The 22586-nt window shown below is 43.9% G+C and overlaps 1 protein-coding gene across 1 annotated transcript; it reads left to right on the top strand.

The window, feature by feature from the left end:
* Positions 1–10909: 10909 nt before the first annotated feature.
* On the top strand, positions 10910–21867 carry RGCC (regulator of cell cycle; the record flags this gene model as incomplete). The annotated part of the gene is made up of 4 exons (XM_084235318.1): positions 10910–10958; positions 11399–11584; positions 19873–19980; positions 21740–21867. The coding sequence occupies 4 exons, from the start codon at positions 10910–10912 to the stop codon at positions 21865–21867; spliced, it is 471 nt and encodes a 156-aa protein (XP_084091444.1).
* Between the last annotated feature and the right edge of the window lie 719 nt (positions 21868–22586).

Genomic DNA, 22586 nt, shown 5'->3' with positions numbered 1-22586 from the left:
CTATCCTGATGGTGGGAGGGCAGAAAAGCCTGAAATTTTCTTTACCCTACACTGTGTTTACAGTCTTGAGAACGTGTCAAAACTTATGAAATTCTACACTCTAAATTTGTGTAGTTTATTGTATGTCAGTTATCGTACATTCAGATAGTTTTCTTCTTTAAATGATCCTTTATTTTCTCTGACTTGACTTAATCTACTGTTTTATTTATTTATTTATTTTTGGCATAGAATGACTGGGGTGTAGGCCAAAGGTACTTTGGGGTGTGGTGGAGGGAGGGTTGAGAGGATTCAGCAGAGACAGAGTGGGGAGAAACACAGGCAGATCCACTGAAATACACAGCTGAGGGGAGCAGTGGGTGAAACAGGAGAGGTCTGCTGCACCATGTGGGTTAGCTCCCTGGCCAGGGATGGAACTCAGGCTGTAGAGGTGATTGTACTGACACTTAACCCCTAGGCCACTGAGGAGGCCCCCAATCTACTTAGTTTTAAAAAGTAAGACTTTTTTGTTACAGAGCAGTTTTAGGTTTCCAGCATAATTGAACAGAAAGTATAGAGAGTTCTATATACCTCCTCCCCTCCCCCCCATGCACATCTGCCCTCATTATCAAAAGCCCCATCAGAGGGAAACATTTGTTATATTAGATGAACCTACACTGACACATCATTAGCACCCAAAATCCATAGTTTACATTAGTGAACACTCTTGGTGTTACATACTCTATGGGTTTGGACAAATATGACATATATTTACCATTACTATCATTGGGTGTTTTCACTGCCTTGAAAATCTTCTTTCCTGTATCCTCCCTCCACCCTAACCTCTGGTAACCACTGATCTTTTCATTGTCTTCAGAGTTTTGCCTTTTTCAGCATGCCTGATAGTCAGACTCATACACCATGCAGAATTCTCAGGTTGGCTTCTTTCACTTACTAATATTCTTTAATTTAGTAATATATATTTAAGTTTCTTCTTTATCTTTTAATGGCTTGAGGACTTTTTTTTTAAGTACTGAATAATGTTCCATTCTCTGGATGTACTGTAGCTTATTTTTTTTTTTTAAAGATTTATTTATTTATTTATACAAGCACTGGGTACAGTCAGAAGCACGGGAGGGTGAGAGAATTCACCAGAGCCAGAAGCGGGAAACAGAACAGGCAGACCGATGAAATACACTGCTGAGGGGAGCAGTGGGCGCTGCAGGAGAGGTCTGCGTGCCATGTTGGACCCTCGCCTGGTGGTCAGGGATTGAACTGGCGGTTGGGATTGAACCGGAGCTGCAGAGGCTGCGGGCAGCTTCGCAGCCCAGGGCTCAACTGCTGCGCCACCGGGGAGGCCCCTGTACTGTAGCTTATTTACCCATCTACCTACTGAAGGACATTTTGGTTGTTTTCAGATTTTGGTAATTATGGAAAAACCTGCTTTTTCAGAGTCTCATCTGAGCCTTCTTCAGGATTGGCCCTTAACTCTGGAATATTCTGCATATATTCATTGCTTCGTTTATTCTGTGTCACTGATACTGCTTGCCAGGAAGCAGATACAGTGCCAGGAGCTAGAGAGGCACTACAACAGGGAAGGAGTTAACTTGGGGTCGTTGAAAGGGAATTAACAAATAAGGAACCAGACCTTTAGCTGGGTCATGCCAGAAAGATTCTTTGGTTTCTGAACCTGTTTTCTCATTTGTAAAATGGAGAGCATAATAATGACAATAATTATGGGTTTGTCAAGAGAACTGATTGAGAGGAAATTAAAGGGTCTGATACAGGTCAGGTGCCAGGGATGATTCTCTTCCTTCCTATAGACTGAACTAGGGACATTTGTTTCCTGGAGAAATCCTAGCATTCCTGGGATTTTTCAGTATGGTTCCAAACACTGACATTTTGGCTTGAAGATGGTGATATTTTTGGAGTTTGAAATGGGTAAGAGTTGTGTGCTTGCTCTTGAAAAGAGCAGTAGAATAGAGCTAATGCATAGGAGATCTTGATAATCAGGCAAATTGCATAATTGCTTCTGCTTAAATTTTTTAAAAATTGAGGTATATTTTATGTGAAATGCATACATCTTACATGTACAGTTCAGAATTTTGAAAATGTACATACCCTGGAAACTGCCACCAAATCAATACACAAAACTTAAGTGTGTCCTTCCCTAGAGGCACACTACAAACTTTTATTATTTGTGGACATTCTATATAATTTCTTTTTTTTAAAGATTTTATTTTATTCACGCATATAAGAACCGGGGTACAAGCCAGATGCGTGGGAGGGTGAGAGGATTCACCAGAGACAGAGTGGGGAACAGAACAGGCAGACTGACGAAATACACTGCTGAGGGGAGCAGCTGGAGAGACAGAAGAGGTCTGCCGCACCATGTGGGTATCTCGCCAGTCGGCTGGGATGGAACCTGCCCTACAGAGGCTGAGGGCAGCTTCACAGCACTGCATTCAACTGCCTATGCCACCAGGGAGGCCCATTCTATATAATTTCTATTAACAGGTCCTTTGTCAGATATATGTACTTCAATGTTGTCTTTCGGTCTGTGGCTTGCCTTTTTCTTTTTGTGGTATTGTCTTGGATGAAGAAAAATTTTAAATTTTAGTGGCCTGATTTCAATTAAAAAATAATTTTGCCTCCTGTATCCAGTCAGAAATAGTCTTTCTGAACACCAAAGACATAAGGATATTACCTTCTAGAAACCTTATAATTACAACTTTTACTTTTAGGTCTATCACCAGTTAATTTGTGTGTGGAGTGTATGGTAGATACTACAGTAAAATTTTTTTCTATGCAGATATCCACTTATTCCAGCACTACTTGCTAAAAAGACTTAATTTCCTCATTGAATTGTATTGATACCTTCCTAATCAATCAGTTACCAAGTATGTGTATGTCTATTCTATACTTTATTCTTGACAGTACCAATTCTTGGCAAATACCACACTATTTGAACTATTGTAACTTTATAAGAAGTTCTGAAATCAAGTTGTATAACTTTCTTTCATTGCCTCATTTATTCTATGTCACTGATACTGCTTGCCAGGAAGCAGATACAGTGCTAGGGGCTAGGGAGGCAATGCAAGAGTTTGTACTGTTGTGGGTAGAAATGTGACCCCCAGAGGACCTGGAGAAATCCTGGTATTCCTGGGATTTTTCGGTATGATTAAAGCACTACATTTTGTCTTGTAGCTGTCACTATAACCCACTTTGAAAATGGTATTTGGCAGATGTAATCAAGTTGAGATGAGGGCATACTGAATTAGGATGGATCCTGATCTTATGACTGAGTCCTTTCAAGAAGATGAAAAGATATAGACCAAGACACATAGGGGCAATGCTGATGAAGACAAAAGTGGAGACCAGGGTAGTGTATCTTATAAACCAAAGGTTGCCCATAAACAACCAGAATTAGAAAAGAGGCATGGAACTCATTCTCTTTCAGCCTTCAAAAGGAACCTCCCCTGCAGACACTTTGATTTTGTACTTCAACCTCCAGAACTGTAAGAGAATACATTTCTGTTGTTTTAATCACTCAGTTTGTGGTACTTTGTTATGGTTATGGCAGTCCTAGAAAATGAATACACTTTGAAACACAATTAAGGCTTACGTAAACAATAAGGAAATGATCATCTCTTAAACTTGTAAGTCCAGAGTTGAGGGGTTTCTGGTGAGGTTTATGTGAGATATTAGGCATTAGGGTTACATTCACTTGTGTCAGAAACCCACAAAATAGTGGTTTACAGAAGGGGATTTTTTTTCTCTCACGCAGGTATTAATAGTCTAGGATTCACTGGTCTCACAGCTCCATGACCTCAGGGATCTATATATATATATATATATATTTTTTTTTTTTTTTTTGCTGCCATTCTCAGTACAGACTTCCACCTTGTGGTGTAAAATCTAGTTTCCATCCCGTCAGAAAGAAGTAAGGGCAAGGGCGCCTACCCTTCCCTTAAGGATACATCCCAGAGGCTTGTTTGGGATACCTCTGCTCAAAACCTGTTATCTGGAATTTAGTCACATGACAACACCTACCTGCAAGAGAAGCCGAGAAATATTTCAGGAGCCCTGGGTCTACCTATTTATAACTAAAAGAAAGGGGAGAACTGACACTAGGAAATATCTAGACTTTTCTTCTACACTAGGGGAATACTAGGAGCCTGAAAAGTCATTGGATATGAGATTGGGAAAAAAGCAATCATATCTGGAACTAGAGATTTGAAAGCTTAGAACGTTAGTTATAATCTTGAAAAAGGGGATGTGGTGACCGGCAACAGTGTAGAGTAAGAAGAAAAGGTCAAGGAGAGATGTTACTGGAAACCTCAAGTTTAGTTATTCAGAGTTAAGATTCAGCTGGACCCTTAGAAGAAATGGACAGGCGATCAGATGGATATTCAGGATGGGGGAGTGTGGTCAATAATGTATAGGAGGAAGAGATGCCAATTAAGTAAAGAACTCATCTTTTAAAAAGTGGGAAGTTGTATTTGTCCTTTTTTGACATCACCAGCTACTTCAAGTCTTTTTCTGAAAGGAGACCTGTGTGACCGGATGACTTTCTAGAACCTGAAATGCTTGTCAATCTCACTGCAAAGATGTTTAGGTTCAGAAATGGTAAAAGATAGTGCTCTACACTCACTGTTCCCCAGTAAGGTCACACCTGAACAGAGAGGCCATTTGTCTTCATCACCAGGGTCAAGTGGTTGGGGACCACAGGAAGCCCTGAAAATGGAAGTCAGCTGGGAGGCTCAAGGAACTAAGGGTTTAACTGTTGCCTTTCATCTGGTTCTAGGGATGGAATCCAGATGAACACAAAAGTAGATTCAGACATGCACTAAGAGCTAGGTAAAATGATAATTCAATATTGTTTGTGGTAGAGAAAGATTGGAAGCAACCCAAGTGTTCAGCAACTGGAGAGTAGATAAATAAGTTGTGCTATAGCCATTCAGTGGATTTCTATTTGGCAGATAAAATGAAGAAACTAGATTGTTGTGTATCAACATATGTAAAAACAATGTTGAGTGAAAACAAAGCATGTTGCAGCATGAAAGTAGTTATGTAAATTAAAAAACCACATTAAGCAATACTCTGCTCTTTTTGATGTTAACATATAAACATAGTTTAGGTACAAAAATATGAGCTGGGAGGCTACTTACCAAATTCATGGGTATTGGTTGTCTCTGGGAAGGCAGGGAATTTCAACTTTGTTACTCTTTCTCATCTAAGAAATATTTGAATGTTTTGTTCAGGTTCAAACTTCTATTTATAAAATAAGTAATGGGGATGAAATGTACAACTTAGTGATTCTAGTTAATAACACTGTATCATATATTTGAAAGTTGGTGAGAGAGTAAATCTTAAATGTTCTCATCACAAGAAAAAAATTCTGTAATTGCGTGATGATATATGCTAACTAGAATGATTGTTGTACTCATTTCACACTATAAGCAATATTGAATCATTTTGTTGTACACCTGAAACCAATGTTGTTTTACCTCCTTTAAAAAAATATTTGAAGGCCTCCCTGGTGGTGCAGGGGTTAAAGTCTCAGTGCTATCAAGCTGTCGACAGCCACTGAGGCATGAGTGCAGTCCCCCTGCCAGGGAGCTAACCCACATGCCACAGCAGACCTCTCCTGTCTTACTTGCTGCTCCCCTCAGCAGTGTATTTTAGTAGATCTGCCTGTCTGCTACCCATCTCTGGTGAGTCCTCTCACCCCTGCCCCCACCATACCTCTGTCCTAGACCCCAGTTCTTGTATGCATAAATAAATAAAATAAATCTTAAGAAAAATAAGAAAAGGTGGCCAGTTGAACTTATTAGGAAAAGATGGAAAAAGAAAGAACTAACTACAGTAAAAAGCCAGTCACTCATTAGAGTGATTAAAACTCACAAATCGGTCATTTTTAAAATTTTACTTATTTACTTTTTTTTTTTTTAAAGATTTATTTATTTATCTATACAAGCACTGGGTACAGTCAGAAGTGCGGGAGGGTGAGAGAATTCACCAGAGCCAGAGGGGTGAGCAGAACAGGCAGACTGACGAAGTACACTGCTGAGGGGAGCAGCGGGCCGGCAGGAGAGGTCTGCGCGCCATGTGGGACCCTCGCCTGGTGGCCGGGGATCTAACCGGTGCTTCAGAGGCTGCAGGCAGCCTCGCAGCCCAGCACTCATCCGCTGCGCCACCAGGGGAGGCCCACTTATTTACTTTTTGATTAATTAAATTTTTTTATTTTCTTACATGTTCATTTTTGTACATTATTTTGTACAATATTTGATTTCTCTGCTCAGGAGTAGTCCCCATAGATCTCCCACCACATCAGGGTCCTTTTTGCTCTTCCTCCCCTCTTTTGACCCATCTCCCTCCCTTCCCCTGCTGATTGCCTTAGATCTGTAGTTTGCCTGCAAGTTTTGTCTCTCTCTCTCTCTCTCTTTTTTTTTTACCCTTTGTTTGGTTTCCTTATATTCCTCCTATAAATGAAACCATCCAATATTTTGCTTTCTCTTCTGATGTATTTCACTGAGCATAATTTATAGCTCCATTCATGTTGCTGTAGAATAGCTTGAGTTTATCATTTTTGATTGCCGAATAGTATTCCATTATGTATAAATACTATGTCTTCTTGATCCTTTCATCTGTTTTTGGACATTCAGGTTGTTTCTGTATCTTAGCTATTGTAAATAATGCTGCAGTAAGCATAGGAGTGCAAGCTTCTTTTCAAATTAATGTTTTTGTATCCTTTGGATCAATTCCTAGTAGTGGAATTGATAGGCCATATGGTAGCTCCATTTTTAGTAATTTGAGAAACCTACACACAGCCTTCCATAGTGGCTGGACCAGTTTGCATTCCCACCAGCAGTGTAAAAGGGTTCCTTTTTCTCCACATCCTCGCCAGCATTTGTTGTTGCCAGTTTCTTTAATATGGGCCATTTTCGCCAGTGTGAGGTGGTATCTCATTGTGGTTTTGATTTGCATTTCCTTGATTATAAGTGTTGTTGAACTTTTTTTTCATATACCTGTCAGCCATTTGCATTTCCTCTTTGGAAAAGTGTCTTTTTAGTTCTCATTTTTTGACTGGGTTCTTCGCTTTGTTTTTGTTGAGTTGTGTAAGCTTTTTATAGATCTTTGATATCAGTCCCTTATCGGTTATGTGGAGTGCAAATATTTCTGCCCAATCTGTCGGGTGTCTCCATTTTGGGTATTATCTACTTTGCTGCCCAGAAGCTTTTTAGTTTGATGTAGTCTCAGCTGTTTCTCTTTTCCTTCATGTTCTTTGCTTCTGGGGCTGAGTCCTCAAAGATGTTTCTGAGATGTGTGTCCTGGAGTGTTGTGCCTATGTTTTCTTCTATATATTTTATGGTTTCAGGTCTTACATTCAAGTCTTTTAACCATTTTGCTCAAAAGTTGGTTTTGTGTATCATGGGAGGTAGTAATCTAGTTTCATTCTTGTGCATGTGGCGGTCCATTTTCCCATCACCATTTATTGAAGAGATTTTCCTTGTTCCAGTGCACATTGTTTGCTCCTTTGTCATGGATTACTTGTCCATACATGTGTGGCTTTATTTTTGGGTTTTCAGTACAATTCCATTGGTCTGTGTGTCTGCTTTTCAAACAGTATCATATGTTGACAAAAATACAAAGCAACTGGAATTGTTACACATTGATGGTGGGAGTGTAGATTTACCCACTCCAGAAAACTGGCATTATCTTTGAAAGCTTAACAGAGGTCTTTACTGTGATTCTGAAATTCCAGTCCTAGTTATAAACTCAAGAGGAGTGAGTATTTATGGGCTTCCCTGGTGGCACAGATGGTTGAGCGTAGCGCTGTGAAGCTGTCCACAGCTGCTGCACTGTGGGTTTGATCCCGGCCAGCCGGGGAGATACCAACATGGTGCAGCAGACCTCTCCCGTCTCACCCACTGCTCCCCTCAGCAGTGTATTTTGTCAGTTTGCCTGTTCTGTTCCCTGTTCTGTCTCTGGTGAATCCTCTCACCCTCCCGCACATCTGGCCTGTACCCTGGTTCTTGTATAAATAAATAAATCTTAAAAAAAAAAAAAACAACAAAAAGAGAAGTATTTATGTGCATCAAAAGAAACATACAATCACATCACAGCAGTTTTGTTTATAACATCCACTGATTAGAGTAATCAAACTAATTTGGTTTTCAACTTGTAGATATATATTCTAGGCACTCTTATTTATGTACATAAGAAGAGAGGTACAAGAACACTCAGTGCACCACTATTTGCAATAACAACAACAACTCAGAAGTCCATGAGTAGGAGGATGGATTAATATTGCAACAATATGGATGAATCTCATGATGTTAGATTAAGCAAAAGAAGCAAAATGTAGGGCCTCTCTGGTAGCGCAGGTGGTTGAGTGCAGTGCTGTGAGGCTATCCGCAGCCTCTGCAGCACAGCCAGCGAGAATCCCACATGGCTAAGCGGACCTCTCCTGTCTCTCCTGCTGCTCCCCTCAGCTGTGTATTTCGTCAGTCTGCCTGTTCTGTTCCCCTCTCTGTCTCCGGTGAATCCTCTCACCCTCCCGCACATCTGGCCTGTACCCCAGTTCTTGTATAAAAATAAATAAATCTTTAAAAAAAAAAGAAGCAAAATGTAAAAGAATAAAGACAGTATGATTTTATGGAATTGCAGAACTAGTAAAACTAACTCCTGGTGACAGAATGCAGAACAGAAGTTACTGTAAGGGTTACTTCTGGGGTGCAATTGCCTGAAAAATGAAATAGAGACCATTTTAGATGGTGATAAAATACTATATGTTGAACTGGATGATAATTATACAGGTGTATACATAAGTGAAAATTTACCAACCTGTACACTCAAGAATTGTGTACTTTTTTGCATTAAGGACACAATACCTCAAAAAATATCTGAAGTAACTGACAAATTAATGTGTTCTCAATACTCTGCTATATAGAGTGTTATAACCAATTTTCTGAATTTACATTTATAATTAGGAAAAAGAGAACAGTAGTTCTTTATAACCAAAGTGACTCTCAATCTAGAGGAGGTAATAGTTGGCCTCCTACCTATCCATCTCCCCAGTGCTGGGGCAAATCTCTTTAGAGTGGGTTGTATGTGACAGCAACAACTAATCTCTCCTGGTAGATACTCCATCAGTTAGCATGGCTGCTAAGAAGTGGGGCTCTTTTGTAGGCTCTTTTGTAGATGAGCTTGCCTTAGCTAAGAGGGACCCTGAACCATGATGCTCAAGAATCAGGCTGGGATGTTCAGCAGTATGTACCCCAGTCCTGGCCAAGATGAGAGTTGCATTTGGAAGGCAGCTCCTTGGTCTAAGGTCCCAAATTAATGGCTTCCTGGTTAGCTGAGAGCATCACCAGTGGGCGCCATGGGCAAGTCAAAGACAAGGAAGGAAGAAAGAAGGGGGAACAAAGAATTAAAAGGGGAGATGGGGAAAAGAGGAAAAAAGAAAGATGCAAACGCCTTGCCTAGTGGCTTCTAGGCTATCTGCTCCTCTGTTTGGAGGCTCTTCCTCCTGGCTGCTCAGTTTCTCCAGCTAATGCAGGGGAAAGAAGGGAGGGTGAGGCCCTGAAAACAGACCTGACTTTATGTCACTACATTGCTGCAGATGGTTGTCTGTTCCTCAGTTTTCCCACCTGTAAAATAGAAGTTTTTCTACCTCTCGGGGTTGCTGTGGGGCTGGCGATGGTGCATGCCAGGACCTGGCACCTAAGTTGTCCTGCTTTTCTCTGAGGTCAGTTTATGGTCAGGAGACACTGCATTGATGGCTGTTGAACACTTAAACTGTGTCTAGTGCGACTGAGGAGTGAATGTTTGCATTTTTTCCTTTGTAATTGCTTTACATTTAAATAGTCACCTGTGGCAAGTAACTACGGAATTAGGCAGCGCAAGCTCTAGGGTGTTCTAGGAGTGGGGAGTTATTCATGGCCATGACTGGTCCCCCAATCAGATTTCTGGTCTGGGTGGCTTAGGGTGCACACCGAGCTTCATAGAAGCTCAATGTAGCTTCTATGAAGTAATTTCTTCCCCAACAAACTCAGTAGCTGGTGTGAACACCCAGGACTCTAGGTGTCTCTCCGCCCCCGCCCCCCCCAACCTCCCCACCCTGGGGTGGAAACAATTAAGGTCATAAGTACTTCTACGCCACCAACTTTAGTTTGTGTTGTGCCTTACTTTCTCCATTCCATCCACCAGCAATCCTTAAACCCCTTGGGGATTAGGGGATGGGGGCGTGTGGGAGACACCTTCTGTATCTTTGGGTCTCCTAACCTCCAGCTACTTTATTTATCACAGCAAACTCAGCAGGCTCAGCCCTTCCATCTCACAGGTGAGGAAACTGAGGCCCGGGAGGTTAGGGATGCACAGCGGGAAGCAAAGGAGCTGCAGCAGAAGTGTAAACTCTTTGCGGCTCTGGTGACGCCAAAGACACTTTCATGGGTGGGGTTGTCAGGGCGCGCGGGAAAGCGGCGGGTAAATATTTGGGGCTGTAACCTGGGCTCCGGACCTCAGCGTCACTGCGGTTCCCTGGAGGGGGCGTGTGGCGAGGGTGGTGCCGGCGCGCGGGGGCCGCTACAGGGGCGTCCCCTGCTCCGCCGCGCAGCAGCGCCGGGGCGGACGCGTGGGGCCCCAGCTCCGCGGCCCCGCCCCGTCGTGCCCGTCCGTCGTCCCGCCTTCGCCTCCGCCCGCGGCTATAAGGCGGCAGCACCGGCGGGTGGCGGGCACTGCGGGGAGAGCGGGGAGCGCGCGGCGCTGGGAGCGGCGCGGCCGGGCGAAGGCGGCGAGCAGAGCAGAGCAGAGCAGAGCAGAGCAGAGCAGAGCGCAGCGCGGAGAGCGAGCCCGCGGCCACTCCGGCCCGCGCCAAAGTCCACGTGGCCCCAGGTCAGCACCTCCCTGCGAGGGCAAAACCCGTCCCATGAAGCCTCCCTCCGCGCAGCGCAACCCCGCCGCGGCCGCGGCTGCAGGTGAGTGGCGGGTCCCCTTCCAGCCCCGGCCCTGCGGGCGGGTGACAGCGAGAGGGGAGCCCTGTATCCCCCACCTCGGCCTCCCGGTCTTCACTCCGGGACCCTGCCCCTAAATTTCCACACCAGCCTGGGAACTCGAGCCCCACACGTAACGGGTGCGCCCTGACTCATGCTCCCCCCGCGGCCGCGCCCCCCAGGAGCAGGCGTGGGCACAGGTACCCGGCAGTGGAAAAGTTGGGCTGTGCCGCTTAGCGGGGTGACCAAACGGTCTGCAGCCTCGCTGGGCCGGGCGGAGGCTCACTTTTCTCATCTCAAAGTTGTGGGCGTGGGTGTTGAGAGGGTGGAAAGACACAAGGTAAGGAGCAGCTGCCACCACGTGGCTGTCACTTGGCAAGCGCGCGGCCCCCCACGCCCCTGAGAACCTCCATTCCTGCCCGCAGCCCCGGCCTTAGACTCGGCCGCGGCGGGGGATCTGACCGACGCGCTGTGCGAGTTCGACGCGGTGCTGGCCGACTTCGCATCGCCCTTCCACGAGCGCCACTTCCACTACGAGGAACACCTGGAGCGCATGAAGCGGCGGAGCAGCGCCAGCGTTAGCGACAGCAGCGGCTTCAGCGACTCGGAGAGTAAGTGGCGCCTGCCAGGCCGTGCCTGGAGCCCCGGGGACTCCCTGGAGGCAGCCCAGGAAGGAGCATTATGGCCTCAGTTTGCCTATCTCTAAGCCAGGGGTGGGGCAGGACACAGCAAACCCTGAAGCTCCAGGCAGTCTTTAGGAGCTGGGGCAGTTAAGTTTCCAGGGTGGTAGGCCCAGTGGGCCAGCAGGCTGGTCTGCCAGCCACCTGCAGGTGTCATGAGGCAGGAGGGATTTAAGCATCTTGCCCTCCCTCTTGCAGAGTGCACTCCTGGGACCCAAGCCAGGCCTGTCCAGTTCCTCTCCCTCCTTTTACCCCTGCCCCCCTCCCTCTCCTATAAGCAGTAACTTTTCAGAGGATGTGGGGCAAGTGATATGGGAATGGGGGAAAACATTTATGAAATCAGGAAAAGTTTCATAAGCCGATGTTCTTGGGATTTCTGAAATAACTTCTTGAACTTTTTTCTGGCCCTCAGCAACCAGCAGCCCCTAGTGCCTGGGGGTTTTGAAACTTCCTGGCACTGCCAAGTTCAAGTACTTTACAAAGAATCTCCCTTCCTTTAGCAAAGTCCACCAAAGGGTCTGCGGACTCCTGCCTAGGATGGAGGGGTAGTCAGAGCGCAGATGGGTACAGAGGTGCTTCTGATGACCTTTCTCATAACAGGGGAGTCAAGAATATAAAGAGAGACCGCTTTTTCAGGAACTTATACTGTCCTGCAGGATTATGTATGAGTGCCTGTTTAGGTACCAAACAGCAAATTGGGGGACTTTTCAATAGTGTGTAATTGTTGGTTTTCAAATCCTGGATTACTTATTATTTTTCAAAGTGTGTTTTAAATTCTTCTGGGTCACACTTGAGACTTCAATCCCTAGATGAGTTACAAGTGTAGATGCCATTTCTTTTGCTGCCCTTGACACTGGAAGTAAAGGCAACAACCTTTCCTTGTGATTCTCTTCTTTTGAATTCACAGACTCTCTCTTGCTGCAAGGCAAGGAGAGTGTCCTACACTTAACATGAGTTGGCCTCCTAAAAAGGGATAAAGGGCACACGCCACCCTCTTCATGGTTTGAGTCAGAAGCCCTAGTTCCAGTGTGAGTTTCCCTGGTAGCCCTGCCCAAGAGTTAGCTCTAATTGCAGTTTTGGGGGTAAAAGGAAATATAATAGTATACTGTTAATTTTTCATTTTGCATTTTTGGACCTTGTTGCTGATGGCTATGCTACTTAATTCCAATTTCAAAGGCAAATTTAAATTTTTTGAAATTTGTCTCCTTATCTCTGGGCAACTTAAGTTTGTCTCCTTCTCCTGGGGCATAGAGCAAGTTATTCATCAAGCATAGTCTCCTCCCCATGGGGAAGAAAGCTGCATCAGTGTGTTCACTGGCGCTCTAGAGCAAAGAAAATCCATCTGAGGCTCAGCAATATTCAGCCGAATACAGCCTTGAGCTCGCCCATTCATGGGTGACTGCAACTCCCCCTGGGTAGGATTTCACATCTGGGATCTGTTTTCAGGAGTTTGGAGGAGGCACTCAAAGCACATTTTTTAACAGTTTTGGAGGAGATATTTGGAATAATAGTCTGTAGTTTTTCTTTGGGTATATGTGTGTGTTTTCCTGTCTGCTTCTCTTGTTAACTGTTAAACTAACCCTTAGTTTGGTGGTTAGAGAAGTAATTGAGAGGGTAAAAAGAAGACTGATGACATGAGTTTTTTCTTTAGTATATCTATCTTGTCTCCCACACGACTGGTTAGATAGTCTTGGCAGGAGCTGTGTGTATTTAAATGGTAATTTCTTAAGGAAGCACATAATATGTGTATTTTAATTGCTGCCAAGAATTGAGCACAGACATTTGTTATAATCATTTGTCTGTTTGATGTTTTTTGGTGGAAAAGAATGTTTGAGAGAGGTAGATCTGAAATTTAGTCCACCAAGAGACATCTGGATGAGAATAACAACAGCTCATTTCTACCAAACCCTCATTCTAATTCCTATCGTTTATTCACTCTTTCTCTTCGTGACCTGTTTGCTGTGCTTTAAGTGTGTTATCTCGTGTGATCTCTACTCTGGTCCTGTAAGATAGGCACTGTTATTGCCATTTTCCTGATGAGGTAGCAGAACCATGTGGCTTTCTGAGATCTTGCTGGTTGGCTGGAATGGGAGCCAGGTTCTCAGGAATAGACAAGTTCCACTGAACACTAATCAGTGTCTGTTTATTAATGATGGGTGTGTTGTCCATGTCTCTTCAAGGCAATGGTCATATAGTTGGGTCATTAGCGCCCAGGGCGATGAGCAGACTTCAGTTTCTCTAGCTGTAATATTAAAAGGCTACTCTTAGAAATATCCATAAGTTCATGACTGGGGAAAAAAAAATGCTCTGTTTAATGCTTTCAACAAAGCATTAGAGTGCATGTACATGTTATATGACATTGATCAGATACCTTTGAGTCAGTATCTTGCTTGCAAATATTATGTTTGAAGCCCTAAATCCTTGTTAACTTGGTTTTTCACTCTACCTTTCATAGCGTGATTGCTCTGAAGATGTACTTACTGCATCCCTGTTTTTTTGAAGAAACTTCCTTTCTCCATAAAAAAAGGATTTAGGTTGCTTACATCTTAAAAGAAAGAAATACCCATTTCTTCTTCCATTCAATACAAGCAAGTTACATAGAAAGAAAAGAACAGAAATTTAATAAAGAAATACTCTTTCCTGTTCCCCTTATAGGGAATCCTCGTAAGATAAGAAGTGGGCCCAAACAACAATTTGCAAGTTATCTTTATTGTAGGGTAAGCGTTCGAATCAGGCGGGGGTGGGGTGGTGGTGGTCATCTAAACAAAATAGCCTTGTTCCTTTCCCTGGACTTGTGTTCCAACAGGTAATATCAAACACTTTAGTGGGAGTAATTTTAACTTCAGCAGTAAAAAGGCAGTGCAATTAGGAATGAGGGCAGTGTTGTTCAAACTTGATACTCAGACATGTTTCAGGAATAGTAAACATCTTTGGTTTGAACTTATTATTATTATTAAAGACTTTTCTTTTAAAAAGATTTATTTATTTACACTTACAAGAACTGGGGTACAGGCCAGAGGTGCGGGGGTTGGGGGTGTGTGTGTGAGAGGATTTACCAGAGACAGAGTGGGGAACAGAACAGGCAGATTGACTGAAATACACTGCTGAGGGGAGCAGCGGGTAAGTCAGGAGAGGTCTGCTGCGCCATGTGAGCTGCTCCCTGGCCATGGGGATTGAACTTGTGCTGCAGAGGCTTCAGATAGCTTCATAGGTTGCGTCTTAACCACTTGCGCCACCAGGGAGGTCCTTAAAGACTTTTTCATTTTTGTATTTTCAAAACTATACATGTACACCATGACTTCTCAAAAGTGTTTAATCAAGTTTTATCTCATAATTACTAAATTTTAACCAATTTGTTCATTTGTTTCTCCTGGTTGATTTCATAAGAAGTTTATAATATTAACCTGAATTTGAAAGGTGACATGGACTTATATCTTGGATGTAGTGAGCTTTCACTTAGTTTTTTCCTCTGAGGTAGGAAGTATCTTGCAATTTAACAGAAAAGGTCTGAAGTGTACTGTCTATGCTGGGGCTATGACGATACAGTGTGCAACAGTGGGGTCATTTTAGGGAATAAGGAACTGGTTTCTTTAGCAAGTGCAAGACTTAGAACGGCCTGTTTATATTTGCCTAGACTCTTGGAGCCTGGCACTGGGATAGTGACCTTGGACCCTGGGTGCCACCATAACAGGGAGCATGCCTGCTGATGTGGCATAGAAATCATCGAAACTAGAAGCTGAACTTGTCCAAGTCCTGAAAGAGTGAGGAGCTGGGAGCCCTCAGATTGCCCCGGTGCTGTGCTAGGAATTCCAGGGGGGAGGGAGGTATGACACGTCTCACTCTGGTGGTGAGGTGTCCAGAGAGACTGAGCAGTGGACAGGGGAAGCACGGAATAAAGTGGCTCTTTCTTATTCTATCACACAGGCTGTCAGAATTTAGATTTGGAGGAGAAGGTCTCATCCTCACCCCCTCCCACCCCAATATTTGTACCATTCCCTGTGGCAAAAGGGAAAGAGGTTCAAGACTTTCTTTTTCTCAGTTAATTACTATAGTTTGCTTGCCTTAAACATGTGGTCTCGTTCTATATTTATAGGAACTCTGGGCAAGGTTTATGTCTGTGGTTTTACTTCCCCCTGGAGCAGCTCATGTTGGTGCTAACCTGAAATTACCTTTCTCTCTGCTCCCAAACTAAGAAAGCACATTTACCTTTTAAACAAGCCTGTTTTTGCAGCTGAGTCTCTCAAGCTCTGTTGGTGCACCTAAAGTTAGATGTTTGTGTACTTAATGTGTTTACATTTCTTTTCATGGCGTCTTAGAAAACTTGGTGTCTAAATTTGAGGTTCCTGGCTTTTTACACACTAAGTTGACTTGCTAGGGGCATTTCTAATGGACTTTGGGAAATTTGTGATATGGGGCTTTACAGCCAATTGAAGTAAATGCTGCAAGGTCCTAAAATACCTAGTATTGTCACCTGCCAATGTTCCCCAAATCACCACTGCTATGGTCCCTTGAGCCTCTTTTAATAGCGACACCTGGCCCTGTGGTTGGGCAATAATACCTGAATATATGTTCAGCCAGCGACACAGTGTTGTCATCTTATCAGAATAACTGACTGTGACTTTGCAAGGAATAGAGTTCCAGGGGAAGTGGAAAGAATAAGTTGGGCTTTTTATGTACTTCAAAGCCTAGTGTGGGATCTTGTTCATTGTAGTGGAATGAAACTTTCTTGGCTAAAGGGTGAAGAGAGGACTACTACTGTGTTGGTGGCTTGTTCTCAGAAGGCTTGTTCTAGCGTGTCTCTGAAGATGAACTTATCTTAATTTGTGCTGCTGTGTGAAGAAGAGGAGGACCGCAGGGTCTAGAATCTTGATCTGTTCTCTCTCCCAGGCAAGCTATCTTTCCTTTTGCCTGCACCTTTAGAATGTAATCATGAAATCCATTATATCATACATGGAGCCCCTAGGTCATTGTTCCCTTTTGCAGAAGAAGAAACTGAGGCTTAGAAGGCAGTAGGAAGTGACTTGCACGGTCACACAGCTTTCTCACCTCATCTTCTGCCACACAGCTCTGTAGAGGCAGCTTCTACTGGGCCCAGAGTAGCTTAGGGGCTCTTGAGGTTGTACTTGTCAGCTCTTTCATAAATGATGTGTATAGAGTATGACCACAGCGGGGAAGAAACTATGGGGAGTTTTGGCTCGAGGATGCTGGAAGTTGATTTCTTTTTAATGGTTGAACATTTTGGAGCCTGAAGTCAATTTTTGGCCAGATTGAACACTGGAATTCTGAAAAGAGGCTTGACAGAACCCATCAAGGTGTGGCAGTGAGGGGTGTGTGTGTGTGTGTGTGTGTGTGTGTGTGTGTTGAGGTGGGGGAGGGGAAAGTAAGCATATGCTGTGCTGATAAACCTGCATGTGGGTATTTTTAAACATAGAGATGTTATCACCAGTATCTCCCTCATAACGGTAGTTACATGAATTTATCAGTGACAAGAGGCAACTTCTGATTATTTAATAGTTTGGTTGCAGTTGAGTTTGTCAAGTAAAACTTAGTTCATTTATGTATTTTTTGAGCTTGAGGAAAATACTTGCATCAAGAAAGCACTTAGTACCAGGCCTTAAAGGGTAAGAGAAGAGATGTGAGGTCAGTGTTGTCTGGCTCATTCTCTACAGACTCTCCTCAAACCACCTGAACCACCTCACTTTTCCTGAATCATCCCTGGAATCCTTTTTCTCTATATTTTGCAAATATCTTTTCCATGTCTAGGTCATTCCTTCACTGAAGACTCAATGGCATTAGGTTTTATTACATTGAGGGAGGAGGGTGAGCGGGAGAGACAGTTTTGAGTTTCCCCTTCCCAAAGGAGAACATGTACATGTAAAATTGCTGGAGGGCTGAGGCAGATTAGAGATGAAATCCAAAGCAAGGGCAGGGGCTGCTGTAGGGTGGGGTGGAGTGAGGTGTGGTAGTAAAACTGGCTCTCAAGAGCCAACTGCTCCTGGGAGATAGAGCCTAGAGGTGTGGCCACTGAGGTCTGGATCAGCAAGTCTCTGGGTTTGACCCTCTGGGTCAGGAATGGGGATGATGGCCTTAAGTGTCATTCAGAGCAAATAGTCATGTGCCAAGGGCCTCATATTCCTTCCTTCTACCTCAGGAGTCTGAGTACAAGGCCTTGGTTTCTCTGCCCCCGTCTTACTTCATCTTTTCCCCACAGGTTTCTCAGATTCTGTCTGTGTTGAGTCTCCCACCCATTGCTTGGTGATAAATAGCAATGCCCCACTGTAGGCTGCAGGAGGCATGACCACTTTCTGTATGTAGGGAAAGGCTTTCCCTTGAGAAAATCCAGATTGTTCTGGAGGTGGGCTCAGCTGACAGAGCCAGCAGAAGGGCTTCCTACATTGAGCTCCACCAACTACAAGTGTCCTGAGAAATAATAACAGGGGTGCCACAAAACAGGTGTCCCATGGTCATGTAAACTTGGGAGTTAGGGCTAAACTGGTTTCCTTATCACAGACTTCTCAGGGACTTTAAAAGCGAATGACAGTGAGTATCTCCAAGGTGATCAGTGTTCTCAAACTTTGTTGATCACTCAGCTCTTCTTTTCCAAGGGACCACTGTTCTGAGGAATACATTTTTTGGGAAATAGAAGTTTGAGTTTCAGCATTTTGAATCTCAGTAGGTATCCATCATGAAATTTCTGGGGAAAAATGAAAAAAAGAAGGTGGTAGTCATAAGTGACCAGGCTGAATCTCTGAAAGGAGAAAAGGTTGTGAGGGTTGGGCAGTTTTGGGAAAGCAGACAAGATGGGGGTGTGTGTGTCGGGAGGACAAGATGGCCACCTGGTCAGAGGAGAGGGAGACAGGTGAGGTGCCAGAGAACTTTCAGCCTCCTCTTGGGGATGAAGAGGATGCTCTTAAGATCAGAAGCCTCTGCTTCTGAAAACCCTTTGTACTCTGGGCCTATGTGACAGTTATGTGAGTTTTTAGTTAAGGGGACCAGAGAAAATGGTTTTGCCTCTTCCAGCGCTGGGAGCAGGTGGATTAAAGAGAGTGAAACTTAAGAAGGATTGGGACCTTGCCAGGCCCTCATGAGTTAGCTGCCCTCTCTCACCTGAAAAACCTCTCCAGAGCTCATCTCTGCTACCACCTTGGCTGGCTTTGTGTTTTGTTTTAACCAGGAGGTTGTACCTTCTTGACCTCAGTGGCCACATCCTGCTTCCGCCGCCTGCTCTGCCTTTGAACCCCTTGCGTTAGTGCACAATGCTCCTCTATGTCACAGCCACACACCCAGGGCCCACCATGGGCTGGTTTCCTTCTCCTTGACAGGACAGAAAAATAGAATCTCGGAATTTCTGGGCTGGAAGGGACTTGAAGGATTACTTAGCTCACCTTCCCATTTTGTTGATGAGTAAGCCAAGGCCCTGAAACTGTCTTGCTCAAGGGCTCCTGAGCACTTAAAAGCTGAGCAGGTTCCCTTGACTCCTGGCACAATCTACTTCTGGGACCTTTCCTGGCTCTTGCTCTGGTCCTTGGGGATATGAGAATAAAGGAAGGCATGAAATAGCTGCAGGTGTCTATAATGGGCAACCTCCCTGGAGAAATCATTGTCTTTGTCCCTCTAGTTTATCCCCAGAATGTAGGCTGTCAGGAAGATTTTCAGTCATGGGATTCACTTCATGTTTTTATTTTGGGGGTTTAGAGGGTGGAAGAGACATTTTTCAGGGAAGATTACTCCTTATGTCTAAAATCCCCAGCTACCTCCGACATCCCTTGCCAGGTACATGACATGATGGCCAAGTGATAGGTAGACACCTGGACAGTGGGCTCCTGTGCGCTGCAGATGCGGCTGCTGTGACCGTGCTGATTGCTTCACGCTTTCTTTCCTTTTTTTTTTTTTTTTTTTGTGGGACCCTCGCTGGTGGCCAGTGATCTAACTGGCGCTGCAGGGGCTGTGGGCAGCCTCGCAACCCAGCGCTCAACCGCTGCGCCACCAGGGGAGGCCCCACGCTTTCTTTTTGTAGAGAAGCAAGGGCCTCTGGGGCACCAGGTGGGAGAGATCAACACCCCTGCCCTTTTGGGGGGCATAAATGTAAAATCTGGAAATCAACCTGCTTTCTTTACTCTAAATTTACAACTTTTACTCCTTTTGGAGATAAACTGTTGGTTCTCAATAGACTGGACTGAAAACCATTTCTTACGGGTACCTTTTTCATTCCTGAAAAGGTGCAGATTCGCTTTGCAGGAACAGTTTCAGCTTCAGCGATGAAAAGCTGAATTCTCCAACAGACTCAACTCCAACTCTGCTCTCTCCCTCTGTCACTCCTCGCAAAGGTAAGTTCATTCACTGGAGTGAGGGTTTTTGTTTTTTTGCCTTTTTATTTCCCTGTGCTTCTCAACCACTTTTCTCGTTTCTCCCTGACCAATCTTCCCCCAGATGTGCAAGACAAGTAGATAACACTGGCATCTTAGTGCAGTGCTGGAACATGCCAATTCTTAGGATTTTGGTCAGTGTGAAAATGAAATCAGATAATTTGGTGGGGGTAGGGGTAGGGAACCGAATTCACAGGGAGACAGACGATATCTAGACTTAGACTCTCTTCTCTCTCCTGTGGTATAATCAAGACTCTACATAATGACAGTGCTCTTCCAGACTGGTTGCTTTCTAGAATTTAAAAGTCAGCATTTAGGCTTTGTCGAAAGTAGGATTCTTTTTATTGCATTAACTATTAAACTAATGCTTTCAGATTACCCATTTAGCAATTAAATGGGTCATCATTATGAGAAAGGCGATGATCTAACATAATTCAAAATAGCAGCTCCAGCCTGTCTCCGTTGTGATATTAATAGACCTCCTAAAAAGTTTTTAAGGATGCATGAGCAGTTTCTTATTTTTTGGAGCGAGTTAAGTGTCTCCAGCTAGAGAGCTGAATGTTCTGTTATTTTGGACAAGTGCCCTCTTGAAAACAAAAGGAGTTTTTTTCTTAAGAAATGTTATACTTGCTGAAAATAGTTGCAGAATGCAAGAAAAATGGAACATCGTTAAAAAGAAATATGAAGAGCCTATCCTTTTTCTCACTCTGGCATTAAGGCAGATTTTCCCTGTTTTTCAAAAGAGGCATTTTAAAATTCTCTTCTTAACACAGCAATATTAGTAGCCACTGGGGATTCTCCCTTTGTCCAGCCCTCAGTCTGTAATGGATCTACTTGAATTCAGAGAGGCAGCAGTCTAGAAAGTAGCTTAAAATGCCCACAGGTTTGCTACCTGATCCTTAAGAGGCAGGAATTAAGAAAGAGCAAAAATCCTGGTGGCAAATTGCCTTTAAAAGCTAAGAACAATAAGCCATTTGTAGCTAGTGGGTGTTAATTAATAAAAATGTCTAGTGATGCATTTCAGAGAAGGCATGAGTGATGAACACTACAGCAAATACAGAAAAAAGTACTTAGGATATAGAGGCAATGAAGTCAGGATAAGGACTCACTTACTACCTTCTGCAGGCACCTGGATGGGATGAGGCTGTCCTGCCACCTAAACCCCATGTCACCTTCCCATATCCATTCTGACAAGGAACAATGGCCCCATATTCATGTTGCACTGGGGGGATTCTCAGGCTGCAGCATTAACCTGGGGTTGTAACATGAATAAGAATAACATAACAGAAAGTTTAGCAGGAATTACAGAAACTGGGTGTCCATTCTGTACAGTGCCATGTTCTCTCTCAGCAAATATTTTTGACTTGGTAACTCAAATCCTACACCATAAAAAAAAAGGAACTTTTGATCTTCCCTCACTGCTCCTTGCTCCCACATAACTTTTAAGGCAGTGAAGGGAAAGTCTTCTTCAGGTTGCTGGGGTGGGCATGGGGGAGGAGGAGATGTGTGGTCATGAATTAAAAAATGAGAAACATTTAGGCTAATCAGAGAATAAGTTTCTGTGTTGATTGTAAACGTTGGAGCAGGTATGTGGGGTTGGTACAGGGCACAATAAAGGCTCTATAAAGATGGAGAGATGCAGAATGGGGTTGCATAATCCTGGAGAACTCAGAACACCAGTGTCTTTGATGGAAACTGAACTTGAACTCTTGCTTTTCAGCCAAACTGGGAGACACGAAAGAGCTAGAAGACTTTATTGCTGATCTTGACAGGACATTAGCAAGTGAGTACATGCCTGGCATGAGAAAAATCAGAAAACTGACTGATACCTCTGATAAAGTGCAATAATGTTTACCAGCTTGCCTGGAGGCAGGAAGTTACATCATAAGGCGTCTTTAGCTTCAGAAACAGGACCCTGGTGGCTCAGAAAGAAATTCTGAGGATAAGCTTGTGTTAAAGTAGATCAATGTGCCTTTCCAAGCAGGAGAATAGGTCACCCACAAACAATGGTGTATTGTTTGAGAAATGGAGAGCAAAGTAGTTGTTAGAGCAAGATTGGAGCTTAATCATGGTGGCCTGATCGCTTTTTAGAGGAGTGGCTCGACCAGACAGAAGGTTCTATGTCATGGACCAGGGACATTTCTCAGGTTAGAATCAGGAGCTTGGTGAGGTCTCCAAAGGGTTAGATCCCAAAAGAGAATTGACTTTGGTTCCAGCCAAAGACTCATGCCAACTACCGAAAGACCTAGATTAAGTACACAATATCTTGTTTTTCATTTGGCAGTTACTCTAATGGTACCCCATTTTGTGTGACCAAAAATGTTGGGAACTGAAGATATCAGATCTTAACAACATTGCGAAGAGAGGTCTAGAAGAAGGTTATCCTGAGACTCTTGCTATATACTCTGTTTCCGAAAGACAGGATCTCAAGGGCTGGAAGGACCAGGAGAACACCTGAGATAGAAGTTGCAACATCTCTTCTCTTGGGGGAACCAAGAGTTTCAGAGCAGGCTTGCTTGGAGAATTTTGGCTGAGCCCCTTAATTTTTCAACAGAATTGATTTTTCT

Source organism: Talpa europaea, assembly GCF_964194135.1.
Source record: "Talpa europaea genome assembly, chromosome: 6".
NCBI classification, from domain to species: Eukaryota; Metazoa; Chordata; class Mammalia; order Eulipotyphla; family Talpidae; genus Talpa; species Talpa europaea.
The sequence above is the reverse complement of the archived record's forward strand: the minus strand, read 5'-3'. Positions and strand labels throughout refer to the sequence as shown.